Below are 17,676 nucleotides of genomic sequence, written 5' to 3'. Positions count from 1 at the left end.
AGCAGAAAAATTAGTCTGTTCTGTCATCCAATTATATGCTGATATTTTTGTCGACCCCATTCTCTTGCCTTCTCCCTCCAACCCTTGTCCCCCTTTCTAATCTCTGTCTTAAGGCACTCACTGACTTGGCCTCCCAACCCTCTGTGGCAATGAATTCCACAGATTCACCACACTCTGGCTGCAGAAAGTCCTCTTCATCTCACTTCTAAAGGCTCATCCATTTACTCTGAGGCTGTGCCCTTGGGTCCTAATTTCTCCTAAGCACGGAAACATCTTTCTCCATGTCCATTCTGTCCAGGCACTCTGTTCCCTTTGTTATCAGCTCAGAATTCCATTGAGATACACAATAAAAATTTATAAGGAAAAGGCTGCATGAGGATAGTTAACTAATGAGAGACATCATGTGATGCTGTACTCCTGCATTCACTCAGATCAGGAAGATTGACTCTGCAGTTACCTGACTGTACAACCTCTGCGATAGGTTTGTCTTGTACATGAGCCATGTGTCCAAGGACTGAGAAGATGGCGAATCCAGCATACACACTCGTAGCACAATTAACAACACAGACAACGATGGTATCTCTGTAACAGTTGTTATGGAATTTGTTGTAGGATGACAGAGTTATTAAAGATCCCACGGCAACTCCAAGGGAATATAAAATTTGTGTTGCAGCATCTTTCCAAACCTGGTAAATCAAATGAAGAATTAATCAATGCTGAGAGATTTCCCTTCATCTCATCTAACTGATAAAACTACATTATTGTGAGGAGTGTGGAGTGGGTTGGGGTTTGGTCCCACAATGAATGAGTAATCTTCCTCTCTCTTAATCACATGCACATAGACTAACCTCACACTTCCTTCTTATCGGAGATCATCAGCGGTACATTTCACAATACAATAATCTGATTGGTGGATACGACTCTCCATCACTTTTCATGTTCACTCAGACCAAAGATGTTGATGAGAGTGAGGAGCACATTTTTCTCCAATTTCCCCCAATATTTATCCAGTCACCTGAAAATGTTATGATTTGTTCTTTTCCAACATTTCAGAAAGAAGTCATCGAGAAGAAGTTTCAATGAATTCAGTTCCCTCTCATTCTTTCTGACCCAGTTATCCAATCCCTTCTCTCCCATCACAACCCTTGCCAACCCATTCCATGGCATTTTATCTTTTCCCTCCCTACTATAGCCCTCTCCAACACTTCCCACCCCAAAGCAGCAGCATGATAGAAACTGTAAACTAACTCATTATGATTTATCATGGGGCTCTGTTAAAATTTGGCAACACCAAAAGTGAGTGTTCTGTGGCATTTAAACAAGAGCCCCCTAAAGCAACGATCAAGTTTTAAAATTGACGATTCCAGCTTGTCAACAAAATCAAACTGAAATAAAAAGCAAGTATATTAAACAATGTGAACTTCAGTCAACTCGAATATTACACTTACCTCAGCATCAGCCAGTTTGGAGAAGTCTGATTGGCTCCCAATGTAGAATTGAATTCCTTTATTGGCTCCTTCCAGGGTAAGCCCTTGGATCAGGAGTATGGTCAGAACCACGTATGGGAATGTCACAGTGAAATAAACCACCTGAGTGTGGAGAGTAACTTGTTAGATTTCCCTGTATTACTGGGACATCATTGACCACACTGAACTGTACACTAATAGGAGAGTAATCAATGTCGAGAATGAAACAGAAAGGGATATTTCCTCAACACTGCACCAGACTCAATGTCCATTGTTCAGCAGCAGTAACCCCAACAAGACTCATCTCCCACATCCAGATACTCAGTCTAACCCTCATTCACAATCCAGTTACAACGCTCACACCCAAGTCTCATTAGATTAGATAACTTACAGTGTGGAAACAGGCCCTTTGGCCCAACAAGTCCACACCAACCCGCCGAAGCGTAACCCACCCATTCCCCTACATTTACCCCTTTACCTAACACTACGGGCAATTTAGCATGGCCAATTCACCTGACCTGCACATCTTTGGACTGTGGGAGGAAACCGGAGCACCCGGAGGAAACCCACGCAGACACGGGGAGAATGTGCAAACTCCACACAGTCAGTCACCTGAGTCGGGAATTGAACCCGGGTCTCTGGCGCTGTGAGGCAGCAGTGCTAACCACTGTGCCACCGTGCCGCCCAGCTGAAGGTTGTTCCAACACACCTTCAGCTATTCAGCTGATCCTTCACACAACAAAATGGAAAGAACCAGTGAGATAACGATAATGTCTGCATCTCCTGAGTCCCCCTAAGATAGATCACAGTATCACAGGGAACAGTGCTGCAGGGAGTAAACTGAGTATGATGGTGTGTTTTTGCTTTCTGATTTACATTACCTCAAACTTTATTTTGTTGCAGCAATTGGACACATTACGCAAAACACAAGGTCTATTCCTTCTGCATATTCTCAAAACGCACTCACTGCCATCCTGTTGTCTGGTATAATCAAGATTCTGGATTAGTGGTGCTGGAAGAGCACAGCAATTCAGGCAGCATCCGAGGACAGGCAAAATCGACGTTTCGGGCAAAAGCCCTTCATCAGGAATAAAGCCGCTTTTGCCCGAAACGTCGATTTTGCCTGTCCTCGGATGCTGCCTGAATTGCTGTGCTCTTCCAGCACCACTGATCCAGAATCTGGTTTCCAGCATCTGCAGTCATTGTTTTTACCGGGTATAATCAAGATTCTGGTTACAGTGTGACTATGGATATCCTACTCCCCAGCCCACCCTCATCCAAACCTCATTTCTTTTCTAATTGTCTACTTTTAGATCCCCAGCCTGATCAGTCTCAGTGTCCCATGGAGGAAGAGGACAGCATCTGTACCACCTTGACGAAGAAGCTCCTGATCTGACACTCAGACACCAACTCAGACACTGGCATGACACTTGTGTTGGAGGCTGGTATCGAACTAGGACCAACATTTGGTGAGTCACTGGGTGTGAGTGGACTACAGCCAAACAAGAATGATTCACATTCCAGCTCAGTGCAGGGCAAGGTCAACAGGAAGCCCTGCCACAGGGGACTCAGGTAAAGACCTTGGTGGGGATGTATACAGAAGAATGCTGATGAGGAGTGACGCTGAGATGCTGTGTGTATTAACGGACATGTCAGACACTCCGAAACCTTCAGGAGGATGGTGGAATCAATCAAGGCTTCATTGAGGCTGAAGACATTTTATGAAACTTGATCTCTCCACAACCTCTCTTCAATCTCCCTCAAATGGTGCACACCCACTTCCACTGCTGCCACCATATCACTGCCAAAGAATTCGGTACGTTTTGAATGGGGCAGCACAGTGGGTCAGTGGTTAGCACTGCCGCCTCACAATGCCATAGAATGGGGTTCGATTCCATCCTCGGGTGACTGTCTGTGTGGAGTTTTCACACTCTACCCATGCCTGCGTGGGTTTCCTCCTGGTGCTTTGGTTTCCTCCCACAGTCCAAAGATGTGCAAGTTAGGTGAATTGGCCATAGTTTATTGCCCATAGTGTTCAGGGATATGTTGGTTGGGTACACTAGTCAGGGTTAAATGTAGAGTAGTAGGGGAATGGTTCTGGGTGGGTTATTCTTCGGAGGGTTGGTGTGGACTTGTTAGGCTGAATGGCCTGTTTCCACACTGTAGGGATTCTATAGTGATTCTATTATTCTATGAATCTGTCTAACAATTCCTGGGGAACTATCCAGCTAAGTACATTGGAACTAAGTTTAAATCATTATGGAAGGTCTCAATGAGCAGGGAAATTGTCCATCGGAATTTTCAATTTCTTGGTCATTTTACACGTTGATCTGTGTGTCAGGGTTTCCACAAGATCCCAATGGGTATCTTTGGGCATATGTCTGCTCTCCAATGATACAGAGATTAAAGGCTTTGGATTAACATTTCCCTCAGGCCTGAAGTGTTGATGTATTATGGATCCGCTGCTCCTCAATGAGACACTGTCAACATCACCTGGGAAGTAATCAGCTACTTCTCAAAAGGGCTTCTAAATTCAAGTTTTATTGTTGCAGAAATCTGTACTTTGTCACTAGTTTTAACTCTATTCAAGACTTGCCTTTCCTGAAGATTTGATTCCTTTTGATAATGCTGCCCCCATTATCAGACAGACCAGGAGCAGACAAAGAGCTAAATACCAGACTATCTCCCCAGTCTCATCCATTGAACTGGAACGGCGTAAAACCACTTGACTAAAAATAAAAGACAACAGAAAAACATATTATACAAGGACACCGACCATTACACACAGTTACTATCAGACAGAAATGATCTGAGAGAGGGCATTAATGATCTGATCAGTAAGTTTGCAGATGACATGAAGATTGGTGGAGTAGCAGAAAGCATGCAGACTGTCAAATAATACAGGAGAATATAGGTGGACTGGAGAGTTTGATGGAGGAGTGGCTGAGGAAGGTAATCTGAGCAAATGTGAGGTGATGCATTTTGGAAGTTCTAATTCTCAAGAGAACTACACTGTAAACGGTAGAGCCTTGGGAAAAGTTGATGGGCAGAGAGATCTGGGAGTTCAGGTCCATTGTACTCTGAAGGTGACTGCATAGGTGGGTAGAGTGGTCAAGAAGGCATATGGTACACTTACCTTCATCAGATGGGGTATTGAGCAGGTTATGTTAAAATTGTACAAGTCTTTGGTTTGGCCGCATTTAGAATACTGTGCACAGTTCTGGTTGCCACATTATCATATGGATGTGGACACTTTGGAGAGATGGCAGAGATGGTTTATGAGGATGTTGCCTGGGATGGAAGGTGCTAGCTGTGAAGTGAGGTTGAGTAGGTTAGGATTTTTTTCATTAGAGAAAAGGAGATTGAAAGGGGACCTGATTGAGGTCTACAAAATCATGAAGGGTATGGACAGACTGCATAGAGATAAGCTTTTTTATCGGGTCAAGGATTCCAGAATGAGAGGTCATGCGTTGAAGGTGAGAGGAGAAAAGTTTAAGGGGGATGCACGTGCAGCAGGTACTTTACACAGAGGGTGATAGGTGCCTGGAATGTGTTGCCAGCTGAGATAGTAGAGGCAGACACGGTAGATTCATTTAAGGTGCGTCTGGACAGATGTATGAGTAGGTGGGGAGCAGAGGGATACAGATCCTTAGGAATTGGGCAACAGATTTCGACAGTGGATTTGGATCAGCACAGGCTTGGAGGGCTGAAGGGCCTGTTCCTGGGCTATAAATTTTCTTTATTCTTTCTTCCTTCGTTGTTCTTAAAACTAACAATTGATTATAATTCATTTCAGTTTTATTTCAGAATGGAATTGCCGACAGTGTCAACATTAAAATTCAACAAAATGAATAATTGTCCTTAATCTTCTCATTGCTTAAATCTGTACTGACCTCTCGTTGACCTGCTGGTGTTTGAGAACCATGTGAAAGGTCATTTTCTTTCTGCTAGTACTTTCTCCATGTTGCTTCATCTGGAATTTCTTGCTGAAAATGATCCTTCTTCTTGTAATTCTACTACCACATTCACAAAAGGACAATTCTGTGCCCAGTGTTGGTCTAAGTATTGGAAACAGGACTTTGTCTTCATTGCGGCCTTTGGATTACTCAAGCTACAGTTTATTTACTTGAGCAGAGACCTCACTGTTGTTACCTCTGACTTCTCTCGAGTTCTGTTCTGCCATATTCAAGGACAATGCGATTTCCCAAACTGTGTCAGGAGCTCAGTGGAAATTCTTGCACTTTTTCACCTGTTCACAAATCTGACTGCTGAGCTCTCTCTCTCGTTCAATTCTTTCCAATTAAAATGGCTGGACAGTTTCCTTAAAGCTACAATGAACTCTCCAGTACCTTCACTGAGCCCTTGTTCCATGCTGATAGCTTTCTGTAATCTCCAATATCTTGGAACTGTCGTGCTGTTCATCCTACACAATGTCTGACAGTGGAATGCGTTTTGGTTTAACAAGGGGAGCAAATCCTTGAATGTTTCATCTGCTTCTGGGTCTGATTCAATGAGGGATATCACCCAATTCCTCTCACTCATTGCCTGATTGACAGCCAGTATATCTGGAATATTCCGGATATTACGCGCTAGCTACATATGCAGCAAAAGATTCATGATCATGACTGTCCTCACCCAGTCTCCCAATAATACCCGTTAATGATGACATCCTTAAAGGTCAGTTCACCTCTATGTACAAACAGCCCTCTTCACAAAGATAAGATTCTTTAAATTATATCTCAGCAAATAAGACACACAATTCCTCTCTGAACTTACTGGAAGCCCAATTTTATTTGAAAAAGAGTATCCACAATCCTAACCTTATCGCTAAATGTCTGAAACGATCATGCAGCACATGGAGATTGAACTAAACCATTGTATTATGGTGTACACATATTGACATAACTGGACATAAAATTGTGCTTCTCCACTTTGTTTAAATAGTGAGGAGTGTTGATGAAAATCCCTGGAGAGCTGATTGGATTTGATGGGGTTCCTGATAGTACTTCATTGACTGCCTTACCTTGCACTGTTAAAACTACCTGGGTCAGTCACAGAGTCTCCCAATCATTCAGCTCCATCACATTGTTGAACAGCAGAACTGCTCCCAGATAGTTTCCCTCAAATCACTTACCATTTCTATGGATTAAACATAATACTGTACTCAATTAAAGTCACAGAGAAAGGAATATCAATCGCAGATAATTTCAACTATATAATCTTTAGGAATTCCTATGTTGAATCTCTTCCTTAATAAACACATAAGCAGACATATTCAATATTCATAGAATCCCTACAGTGTGGAAACAAGCCATTTGGCCCAACATGTCCACACCAATCTTCCAAAGAGTAACCACCCAAGACCTATTCCCCAACCTTATTACTCTACATTTATCCCTGACTAAAGGACCTAACCGACACATCCCTGAACACTATGGACAATTTAGCATGGCCAATTTATCTAACCATTGGCCAATTCACCTAACATTCATTGTATAAGTGTTGCTAATAAACCTATAGTGTTAGAAATCAAGAGGCTGTTAATTAACAAAGGGGCCCTGTTGTGATGTTATAAAGAACAAAGAACAAAGAAGATTTACAGCTCAGGAACAGGCCCTTTGGCCCTCCAAACCTGAGCCGATCCAAATCTACTGTCTAAACCTGTCACCAACTTGCTCAGCATCTGTGTCCCACTGCTCCCCACCTACTCATGCATCTGTCCAGATGCATCTTAAATGAATCTACTGTACCTGCCTCTACTTCCTCTGCTGGCAACGCATTCCAGATGCCCACCATCCTCTGTGTGAAGTACTTGCTGCATGTATCCCCCTCAAAATTTCCACCTCTGACCTTGAAAGCATGACCTCTCGTTATTGAATCCTTCACCCTGGGAAAAAAACTTGTCTCTATCCACCCTGTCTATAATCTTCATGATTTGGAGATGCCGGTGTTGGACTGGGGTGTACAAAGTTAAAAATCACACAACACCAGGTTATAGTCCAACAGGTTTAATTGGAAGCACTAGCTTTCAGAGCGCTGATCCTTCATCAGGTGAATTTGGAGGGCTCAATCGTAACACAGAATTTATAGCAAAAATTTGCAGTGTGATGTAACTGAAATTAAACATTGAAAAATTGATTGTCTGTTAAGCCTTTCATCTGCTAGAATACAGTGATTGTTTCACTTCTTTCATGTGTAAATCACAAAACCCTTTTTTTTAATGTTGCATTCTCGGGTTAGCTGTTAACAATGGTGATAGCTAGACAATATGTTGAAGGTGTTAGCCCCCTGTGTTCTCTGTCTATGACCTGATGTTTAGATTGATTCTAATCTAAAAAGTGAGATAACAGAGTTTTACATAAATTCATTCAGTTTTTGAGCTCAGAGTTCTACATGAATGTATGCAGTTTTTGAGCAAAGTGCAATGTAACTCTGCAAGTACAAATTCACCCAGAAAATATATGTGTGCATGTGGGTCTTTGTGTGTGTCTGTCTGGGGTGGGGGTTGTGAGTGTGAGAAAGTGTGTGTATGTGTGTGTGCATGTGTGTGTGTTGTGAATGCAGAGTGTCTTAAGTCTGTGAGGGGGTGCATGTGTGAGTGTGGGAGTGTGTGTGTCTATAAGGGTGTTTGTGGGTGTCTGTGTATGCGTCTGTGTGTACCTGTGTCCGTGTGTATGTGAGAGTGTGACGGACACCTGGAAGTACTCAAGGATGCCCTCACAAGAACGGGGTACAATGCTCGACCCATCGACCGCCAGTTCCGACGTGCCGCAGCAAGGAACCGTAATGACCTCCTCAGGAGACAGACACGGGCTGCAACTGACAGGGTACCCTTTGTTGTTCAGTACTTCCCAGGGGCTGAAAGATTATGCCATGTTCTTCATGACCCGCAACACATTATCAATGAGGATGAGCACCTCACCAAGACCTTCCCCACACCTCCACTACTTGCCTTTAAACAACCGCCAAACCTCAAACAGATCATTATTCGTGGCAAACTGCCTGGCTTTCAGGAAAACTCCGTACAACCCTGTCACGGTGGATGCTGCAAGACGTGTCAGATATTGACATAGATACCACTATTACACATGGGAACACCTCCCACCTTGTACATGGCAGGTACTCATGTGACTCAGCCAAGTTGTCGATCTTATACTTTGCAGGCAAGGATGCCTAGAGGCATGGTACATTGGGGAAACCGAGCAAAGGCTACGACAACGGATGAATGGGCACCGCACAACAATCAACAGACAGGAGGGTTCCCTCCCAGTTGGGGAATACTTCAGTGGTCCAGGACATTCAGCCTCGGACCTTCGGGTGACCATCCTCCAAGGTGGACTTCGGGACAGGCAGCAGAGGAAAGTGGCCGAGCAGAGGCTGATAGCTAAGTTCGGTACCCATAGGGAGGGCCTCAACCGGGAGCTTGGGTTCATGTCACATTACTGGTGATCACCATTGCACTGTACACACACACACAGATATTCCTACACACACACACTATCACATACACATGGACACAAGTACACACAGATGCGCACACAGACACCCACACACTCCCTTCTAGACACACACACTCCCACACATGCACCCCCTCACAGACTTAAGACACTCTGCATTCACTATCCACACACACACATACACATGCACATGCACACGCACACGTACACACACACACACACACACACAGACAAAGACCCACATGCACACATATATTTTGTGTGGTGAATTTGTACTTGCAGAGTTACATTGCACTTTGCTCAAAAACTGCATACATTCATGGAGTAATCTGAGCTCAAAAACTGAATGAATTTATGTAAAACTCTGTTATCTCACTTTTTAGATTAGAATCAATCTAAACATCAGGTCATAGACAGAGAACACAGGGGGCTAACACCTTCAACACATTGTCTAGCTATCACCATTGTTAACAGCTAACCCGAGAATAGAACTTTTAAAAAAAAGGGTTTTGTGATTTACACATGAAAGAAGTGAAACTATCACTGTATTCTAACAGATGAAAGGCTTAACAGACAATTAATTTTTCAATGTATAATTTCAGTTAAATCACATTGCAAATTTTTGCTATAAATTCTGTGTTACGATTGAGTCCTCCACAATCACCTGATGAAGGATTGTCACTCTGAAAGCTAGTGTGTTTCCGATTTTTAACTTTATAATCTTCATAATTTCGTAAACCTCAATCAGGTCCCCCCTCAATCTCCTTTTTTCTCATGAAAACAAACCTAACCTACTCAATCTCTCTTTATAGGTAGCACCTTCCACACCAGGCAACATCCTCATAAACCTTCTCTGCACCCTCTCCAAAGTGTCCACTCCCTTTTGGTAATGTGGTGATCAGAACTGTACACAGTATTCTAAACGTGGCCAAACCAATGTCTTGTACAATTTTAACATGACTTGCCAGCTCTTATACTCAATACCCTGTCCAATGAAGGCAAGCATCCTCTACGCCTTCTTGACCACTCTATCCACCTGTGGTAGGTACAATGGACCTGCACTCCCAGATCTCCCTGCTCATCAACTTTTCCCAAGGTTCTTCTGTTCATGGTATAATTCTCTCTAGAATTAGTCTTGCCTAAATGTGTCTGAATTGAAAATTATCTGCCACTTTTCCACCCAACTCTCCAGTTTATCTATATCCTCCTGTATTCTCTGACAGTCCCTAATGCTTTCTGCTACTCCACCGATCTTTGTGTCATCTGCAAACATGCTCATCATACCAACAGTTCCCTCCTTCAGATCATTTATATATATCACAAACAACAGTGGCCCCAACACTGATCCCTGTGGAACACCACTGGTCACCTTTCTCCATTTCGAGAAACTCTCTTCAACTACTACTCTCTGTCTCCTGTTGCTCAACAATTCTTTATCCACCGAGCTAGAACACCCTGCACACCACGTGACTTCACTTTCTCCATTAGTCTACAATAGGGAACCTTATCAAATGCCTTACTAAAGTCCATGTATATGACATCAACAGCCCTCCCTTCATCTATCAACTTGGTCTCTTCCCCGAAGAACTCTATTAAGTTAGTACGGCATGATCTCCCCCCTACAAAACCATGTTTCTTCTCACTGATAAGCCCATTCTTTTCTAAATATAAATAGATCTTATCCCTCAGTACACTCTCTAGCAACATTCCCACCACCGACGTCAGGCTCACTGGTCTGTAGTTACCTGGAATATCCCTACTACACTTCTTGTACAGGGGGACAACATGAGCAACCCTCCAGTCTTCCAGCACCTCACCTGTATTTAAGGATGCCACAAAGATATCTGTCAGGGCCCAAGCTATTTCCTCTCTTACCTCCCTCACAACCTGGGATAGATCCCATTCGGTGCTGGGGATTTGTCCACCTTAATAACCTCTAGCCGACCCAACATATCTTCCCTGCTTATGCCAACGTGATCCAGACTAATCAAACTTCTATCTCTAATCTCAAGATTCATCATAATCCACTCCTCAGTGAACACTGATGCAAAGTAATCATTCAGAATCTCACCCATTTTCTCAGGTTTGACACACAGCCTTTCTTCATTATCCTTTAGTGGATCAATCCTTTGTCTCGTTATCGCTTGCTTCTTATATAAGAATAAAAGGGTTTGGGATTCTCCTTAATTCTGCTTTCTAAAGCTATTTCATGACCCCTTTTAGCCCGCTTGATTCCTTGTTTAAGACTTGTCCTACTCTTCCAATATTCCTCCAGGACCCGTTCTGTTCTTAGCTGCCTAGACCTTTTGTATACTTCCCTTTTCCTCTTGGCGAGTCGTACAATTTCTCCTGTCATCCACGGTTCATGAATCTTGCCTTTCCTATCCTTTGCCTTCAATGGGATATTCCTATCCTGCACTATCTTTAACATATCTTTGAAAGCCTCCCACATCTCAAATGTGGAGTTCCCTTCAAATAGCAGTGTCCAATCCACATTTCTCAGCTCCTGCCTAATTTTGATATAATTGGCCTTGGCCCAGTTTAGTATTATTCCCTTAGGACCACTCTAATCTTTATCTATGAGTATTCTAAAACTTACAGAATTGTGGTCACTGTTCCCAAAGAAATCCCCCACCGCAATTTCTACCACCTGTCCTGGCTCGTTCCCCAGTACCAGGTCCAATATGGCCCCTACCCTCATTGGACTATAGACATACTACTCTAGAAAACTCTCCTGGACGCTTCTTACAAATTCTACCCCATCCAGATCTCTGATGCTAAGTTTATCCCAGTCAATGTTGGGAAAATTACAATCTCCCACCACTACCCTATTGCCAATACATCTTTCCATGATCTGTTTACCTATTTGTTCTTCTACCTCATGCTCACCATTGGGAGGCCTGTAATACAGTCCTAACAATGTAACTGCATGCATCTTATTTCTCAGCTCCACCCATATTACCTCACTACCCAAGACCTCCATAGTATCCTCCTTTAGCACAGCTGTGGTATCATCCCTGACCAGCAATGCAACTCCACCCACCCCCCAACCCCACTTTACTTCCCACCCTGTCATGTCTGAAGCGTTGATATCCTCGAACATTTAGTTGCCAATCATGCCCTTCCTTCAACCAAGTCTCTGTGATTACAATAATGTCATACTCCCAGGCACTAATCCAAGCCCTAAGTTCATCTGCCTTACACACTATTCTCCTTGCATTAAAGTAGATGCATTTCAGGCCACCATCATCTGCGTTCATCTGCTCTCTGCCTACTCTTCCCATTATTAATGCTATATTCATGATTCTTACAGTCTCTAATCTCCATCTCGCTGCCTATTTGTTTTCTCTTCTGGTTCCCAGCCCCTGCCACATTAGTTTAACCCCCCCCCCTCCCCCAATAGCAGTAGCAAAAGATCCCCCAAGGACATTGATTCCAGTCTGTTGTATTGTAACAGGAGTATGATGTAAATAATAGCTGTGCCGAAATCAAACAGCTACTGTCTCATTAAACAGGACATTCACCAACTGACCTTCCCAAGAGGAGTTACTGGCCCAGCTATGCAGGTATAGGTGTAGCTCTCTGTAGCAATGTACTTACTCCCAGTATTGCTCACTCGGACCCTGGTGAGGAATGGAGATTTCTGATCCATGTGGACAACTTTCATTGTTTGCCTGCAGCCATGTTGTATTAACGATTTTAAAATATCCATCATCCAGAGTGAGGTTGCAGAGTGGGTCTGGAAAATGTGGAATGTGTTTTAGAATTAAACTTCATTGGGAATGATGCTCTGATTTCTAATGATGAGAATCAGAGCCACTGTTTCACTCTGACTGACTCAGCACGACCTTGTTGAATCCATGGAGGAGGTTACAGAGAGATCACAGCATAACCTTGGAGAGGGAGAGTTGCAGCCAGTTCCAATCACTGGGCTCTGTGCCTGCAAGTGGGCCCAGGTTAAACCAGCACTGTCCACATCAGTGACCTGTCAGAGCAAGATCATTCTCTTCAGGAGAGAAACAGAATCTCTGAGCAGCATCTCCCCCAATCACAGGCTGTTTCTCGCTCACATTTGCCATATATGGACTTAAGCCAATCAGCAGCTAATGCAGGAGAGAAACAGCCTTTGATTGGACAAATAGCCAGGAAGGTAATTGACTGTGATGAGTGAGTCATTGGGAATGTTTCAGTGCAGCTCTGGGCCTCACTGGAAGCCCCAACTCCACTCCTCAGGGACTGCTATCAACCAATGAAAATCCAGGGGCTGCTGCCTGTTATAGGAGGTGGGGCAAGGATGGAGGAGGCTCGAAATGATGATATGGAGTTGGGAGGGCGGTTTACAGAGGGAGGCTGCAAACTGGGATGAGGAAGTAGGCAGAGAGGAGCTACCAACAGAGATCCAGTCAGATCAAGGATCAAACTTCACATCCAAACTAATCAAGGACATTGTGGATAACTTGGGAATAAAGCAATTCAAATCTACTGCGTACCATCCTGAATCGCAGGGAGCGATAGAGAGATGGCATCAAACATTGAAGACCATGCTGATGGCTTATGGTCAGGTTTATCCAGATGATTAGGATAAGGGAGTTCTGTTTGTACTTTTTGCGATCAGAGATGCACGAAAAGAATCAACCAAATTCAGTCCATTTGAATTAAGTTTTGGGCATGAAGTAAGAGAACCATTAAAATTGATTAAGGAGAAATTAATAAGTCAGAATTCAGAGACCGCCCATTTGACCATGTGTCAAATTTTAGAGAACGATTAAATAGAGCTGGAGAGTTGGCTAGACAGTATTTGAAAGTATCACAGCGTACAATGAAACAGGAAGCAGATTAAAAAAATCACAAATTTGCAGTTTTGTCATTGGGGAGAAGGTATTGGTGTTGTTTCCAGTAAAAGGTGAGCCTTTAAAATCAAGGTTTAGTGGACCTTATCAAATCAAGAGGCAATTGAGTGAGGTGAACTACTTGATAAGGACTCCAGACACGAAGAAACCTCACAGAATGTGTCATGTGAATATGCTCAAAAAGTATTTTGAAAGGGAAGGAAAGCAAGAGGAGAAGATGTTAATGATTCCAGCACAGAAGGAAGAATCAAGTTCAGAGGACTCTGAATTGGACATTCCTCACATCAAATTGGACAATGAGGAAGTTGTCAAAAATTGGGATAAATTATAAAGTTACCTTCCACAAGAAAATTGAAATGACCTGAAAGAGTTGTTACTATCACATGGGGAGATATGCAGAAATAAACTGAGAAGTACTAACCTAATTGTTCATGATGTAGATATAGGGATGCTGTTGTGATTGAGCAACATTCTTATAGGTATAACCCTCTACAGTTGGCACAGGTTCAGAAGGAGATAGAGCGCAAGCTCCAAGATGGCATAATCGAAGTGAGCTACAGTGACTCGAGCTCACCCATTCTCATGGTGCCAAAGCCAGATGGTACGCAACGGTTATGTGTGGACTATCGCAAAGTCACCGCCATTACAAAGACTGATGCATATCCAATTCCACGGTTGGAGCATTGTGTCAAAAAAGTGAAACAAGCAACTTACATTTCTAAGTTGGACTTGCTCAGAGGCTGCTGGCAAGTACCTCTGTCAGAGAGAGCAAAGACAATTTCGGCTTTTGAATCACCAAAGGGACTCTGTCAGTTCAAAGTCATGCCATTTGGTATGAAAAACGCTCCAGCCACATTTCAGAGACTGACTAATAAGGTCATTGCCGAGTTACTCAATTGTGTGGTGTCCGTTGATGACCTGGTAATTTTTAGTCACTCCTGGAAGGAACATTTACAGCATTTATCAGACCAGTTCGATCGATTTTGGAAGGCAGGCTTGGTGGTTAACCTAGCTAAAAGTGAATTTGCCAAAGCACAAGTCATTTTCCTGGGCTATGTTATTGGACATGGGCAAATGGCCGCATGAGATGTGAAAATGAAAGTAATTGGGGAATTTCCCATACCATTGACCAAAAGAGCAGTACTACGGTTCCTGGGAATGAGTAAATTTTACCAAACATTTATGTTGAACTTCAGCAGTGTGGCTGCTCCACTCATCGAATTGTTAAAAAAAGGGCAAGAAGTTTCAGTGGACAGCGGATTGTCAAAATGCTTTTGACAGTCTAAAAACTGTGTTAACCACTGCTCCAGAATTAGCCACACCAGATTACCCGAAGCCTTTCAAGATGGCTATCAATGCCAGTGATGTGGGAATCGGTACAGTGCTCCTGCTGGAGAATGACCAGGGAATAGTAAGACCCATCGGGTATTTTTCCATAAAGTTCAACATTCATCAACGGAAATATTCAACAGTGGAGAAAGAGACTTGGTCTTGGCATTACAACATTTCAATATTTATATTACCAGCAATGCACCTGAGACAATCGTATACACTGATCACAACTCATTGACATTTGATAAAAAAATTTATGGACAAAAATCCCAGACTGTCGAGATGGAGCTTGTTGTCTCAGCCATTCAGTTTGACAATTGTGCAGGTGGCAGGTCGCGAAGACGTGATTATCGATGCGTTATCGTGGCTCGAATGAGGCGTTCGGTTGTGCGTGTGCCACGGCCTGAATTCGCCTGTGGTTGCGCATGTTTGCAGGTGTATAGTCAGTATAGTGTATATGTGTGTTTAAACTACTAACCGGGATTTTGATATTGATGGTTCATTTTTTTTAAGGTGGAGGGAGACACAAACCTGGCCCCTTTTTTCGAAAAGCTGTTCCATTTCTCAAGGATACTGTGTCCATGATTTTTTTCAGGGGTATTTCTCACATGTGAGCCCAAGCCTGGATGTTGTCCATGTCTTGTTGTATTGGACATGAACAGCTTCAGTGCCTGAGGAGTGGCAAATGGTGAACACTCTGCAATCATCAGTGAACATCCCCACTTCTGACCTTACGATGGAGGCAATGTCATTGATGAAGCAGCAGAAGATGGTTGAGCCTTAGACATGACCCTGAGGAACTCCTTCAGAGCTATGCTGGAGTGAGATGACTGACCTTCAACCACTACAAATATCCGCCCTTGTGCTAACCAGCAGAGAGCCTTCCCGTCATTTCCATTGACCGAGGGCTCCTTGGAGGCACATTCGGTCAAATGTGGCCTTGTGTCAAATATAGTCATTCTCACCTCAGCTGTTTTGTCCATGTTTGGCCAAGGCTGAAATGAGATCAGGGACGAAGTTATTCTGTTGAAACCCCAAATGAATGCCTGGAGACAGTTTTTTGTTGAGCAGCTGCTGTTTGATATCACTATTGATGATGTCTTCCATCATCTTCTTTATGGAGCCAGAGTTCATCCTCTCTGACTGCTTTTCTTGTTGTTGTCTTTCGTTCTCTCTCTTGTTTTTTTCTCTCTGTACCTTTACTTACCTCTTGCCCTGAGCTCATACAGCATTGGGGCTGGTGAGAGTCCAGTGCGGACTTTGAGTGAGCCTATTGTGCTGACATTGAGCAGGCCCAGTGGCGGGTCTTGAGTGGATCCAGCGTGTGGTCCTTGAGCGGGCCCAGCATGGACCTCAGGCAAGACCAGCGTGCGGTCCTCAGGTAGGCCCAGCGTGAACTTCGGGTTTGGCCACTGCTGCATCAAGCGAGGAAATGTTGGCGAGGGAGGCTCAGCAGCGAAAGATGGTGTCTGAGGACCATTAACTTGTCGTTGGTTGGGTTCGTGCTGGCATAAGGGTATCATAGCAATATTGATGATGTGGGCCCAGCAGTAAAATACGTGACTCAGACGTTGGTTCATCAGGCACAGGAAGTAGCAGAGGATTATCAGCCCAGCAGCAAAAGATGGCGCCGGGTGATTGACAACTTTGATGTTGGTTGAGTCTGATGCAGATGGTGGTGGAGTGGTGGAGGAGTGATAGTGATGCAGGCTTCATTGATGATGAGCTGGCTCAGGACTGATGGGCACTCTTCAACCTTTATCTACTCATAAATTATTCAAAATAGCACCGAAACATGGAGACAACTGAAAGTTTTTCAATGTATTTTGTTGTATTCTTCCGTGTGATAATAACATCGTTTATTCATTCACTTTACTGATGATTAATTTTACCTTTTCTTGGTTCCCTCATAATTTGATGCAGACCAGGTCTAGCCGCTATGTCCTTTAGGAATCAACCAGCTCAATCAGTAACAGTGTTACTGAGTTACTCTAGAAATTGGACATTGAAGTCAACCAGCCAGAGTACATTCTGCACCTCAGTATTTTATCCAAGCGTTCGTCAACTCTTTTCTCATTCCAGGTTTAGAAACTGAATGTAAATGTCACGCTGAGGTGGTAGTATCTGAAACCATGGCCCAGGACTTTCGTCTGGATCTCTGGATTTCTAGTCCATTCACAATATCAATACACCACCCACTCCCCATACTATGCCACTGCCTTTTCCCAGTTAAAGTTTGCCAGAAACCAAAGGAAAAACAGGACAATTACAAACTATCCGAACCTTTTGTTATCAGCTAGAATTCAACCCGAAATCAAAGGACTGCAACAGTTCCAGTCTCCAAATTCAGCTGAGATCCAACCTTCTGGCTACTCAGCTCTGAGTAACCAACAACCTGCTGTGAAATTTACAATTGACACAAACTTTAATCCAGATTGAAGCATGAAATCTGTCATGGAAGTCATTCGGCCGAACACACGGCGAGCCAATGAAAATTTTATTAAAAATGTTTTATGTTTAATGTAAAATCGATATCATTGCATCCATTCCTTGTTTGTGTGTGGGTATGCA

General features: G+C 43.4%; 1 protein-coding gene across 1 annotated transcript in view; it reads right to left on the bottom strand.

The window, feature by feature from the left end:
* LOC148148871 (sodium- and chloride-dependent neutral and basic amino acid transporter B(0+)-like) overlaps positions 1 to 17,676 on the bottom strand; it is an 84,790-nt gene that overhangs the window by 40,772 nt on the left and 26,342 nt on the right. Inside the window, exons 5-8 of the mRNA XM_087991816.1 lie at positions 12,524 to 12,662; positions 4,063 to 4,195; positions 1,449 to 1,589; positions 458 to 686 (exon numbers count right to left, since the gene is read on the bottom strand). Of these exons, the coding sequence (XP_087847942.1) occupies positions 458 to 686; positions 1,449 to 1,589; positions 4,063 to 4,195; positions 12,524 to 12,662 (642 nt within the window). The remainder of the gene's footprint in view (positions 1 to 457; positions 687 to 1,448; positions 1,590 to 4,062; positions 4,196 to 12,523; positions 12,663 to 17,676) is intronic.

This window comes from Chiloscyllium plagiosum, unplaced genomic scaffold (genome assembly GCF_037043375.1).
Source record: "Chiloscyllium plagiosum isolate Xiang-an unplaced genomic scaffold, Cpla_swu_hap1 HiC_scaffold_11, whole genome shotgun sequence".
NCBI lineage: Eukaryota > Metazoa > Chordata > Chondrichthyes > Orectolobiformes > Hemiscylliidae > Chiloscyllium > Chiloscyllium plagiosum.
Note: the sequence above shows the minus strand (reverse complement) of the source record. Positions and strands in the feature narration are given on the sequence as shown.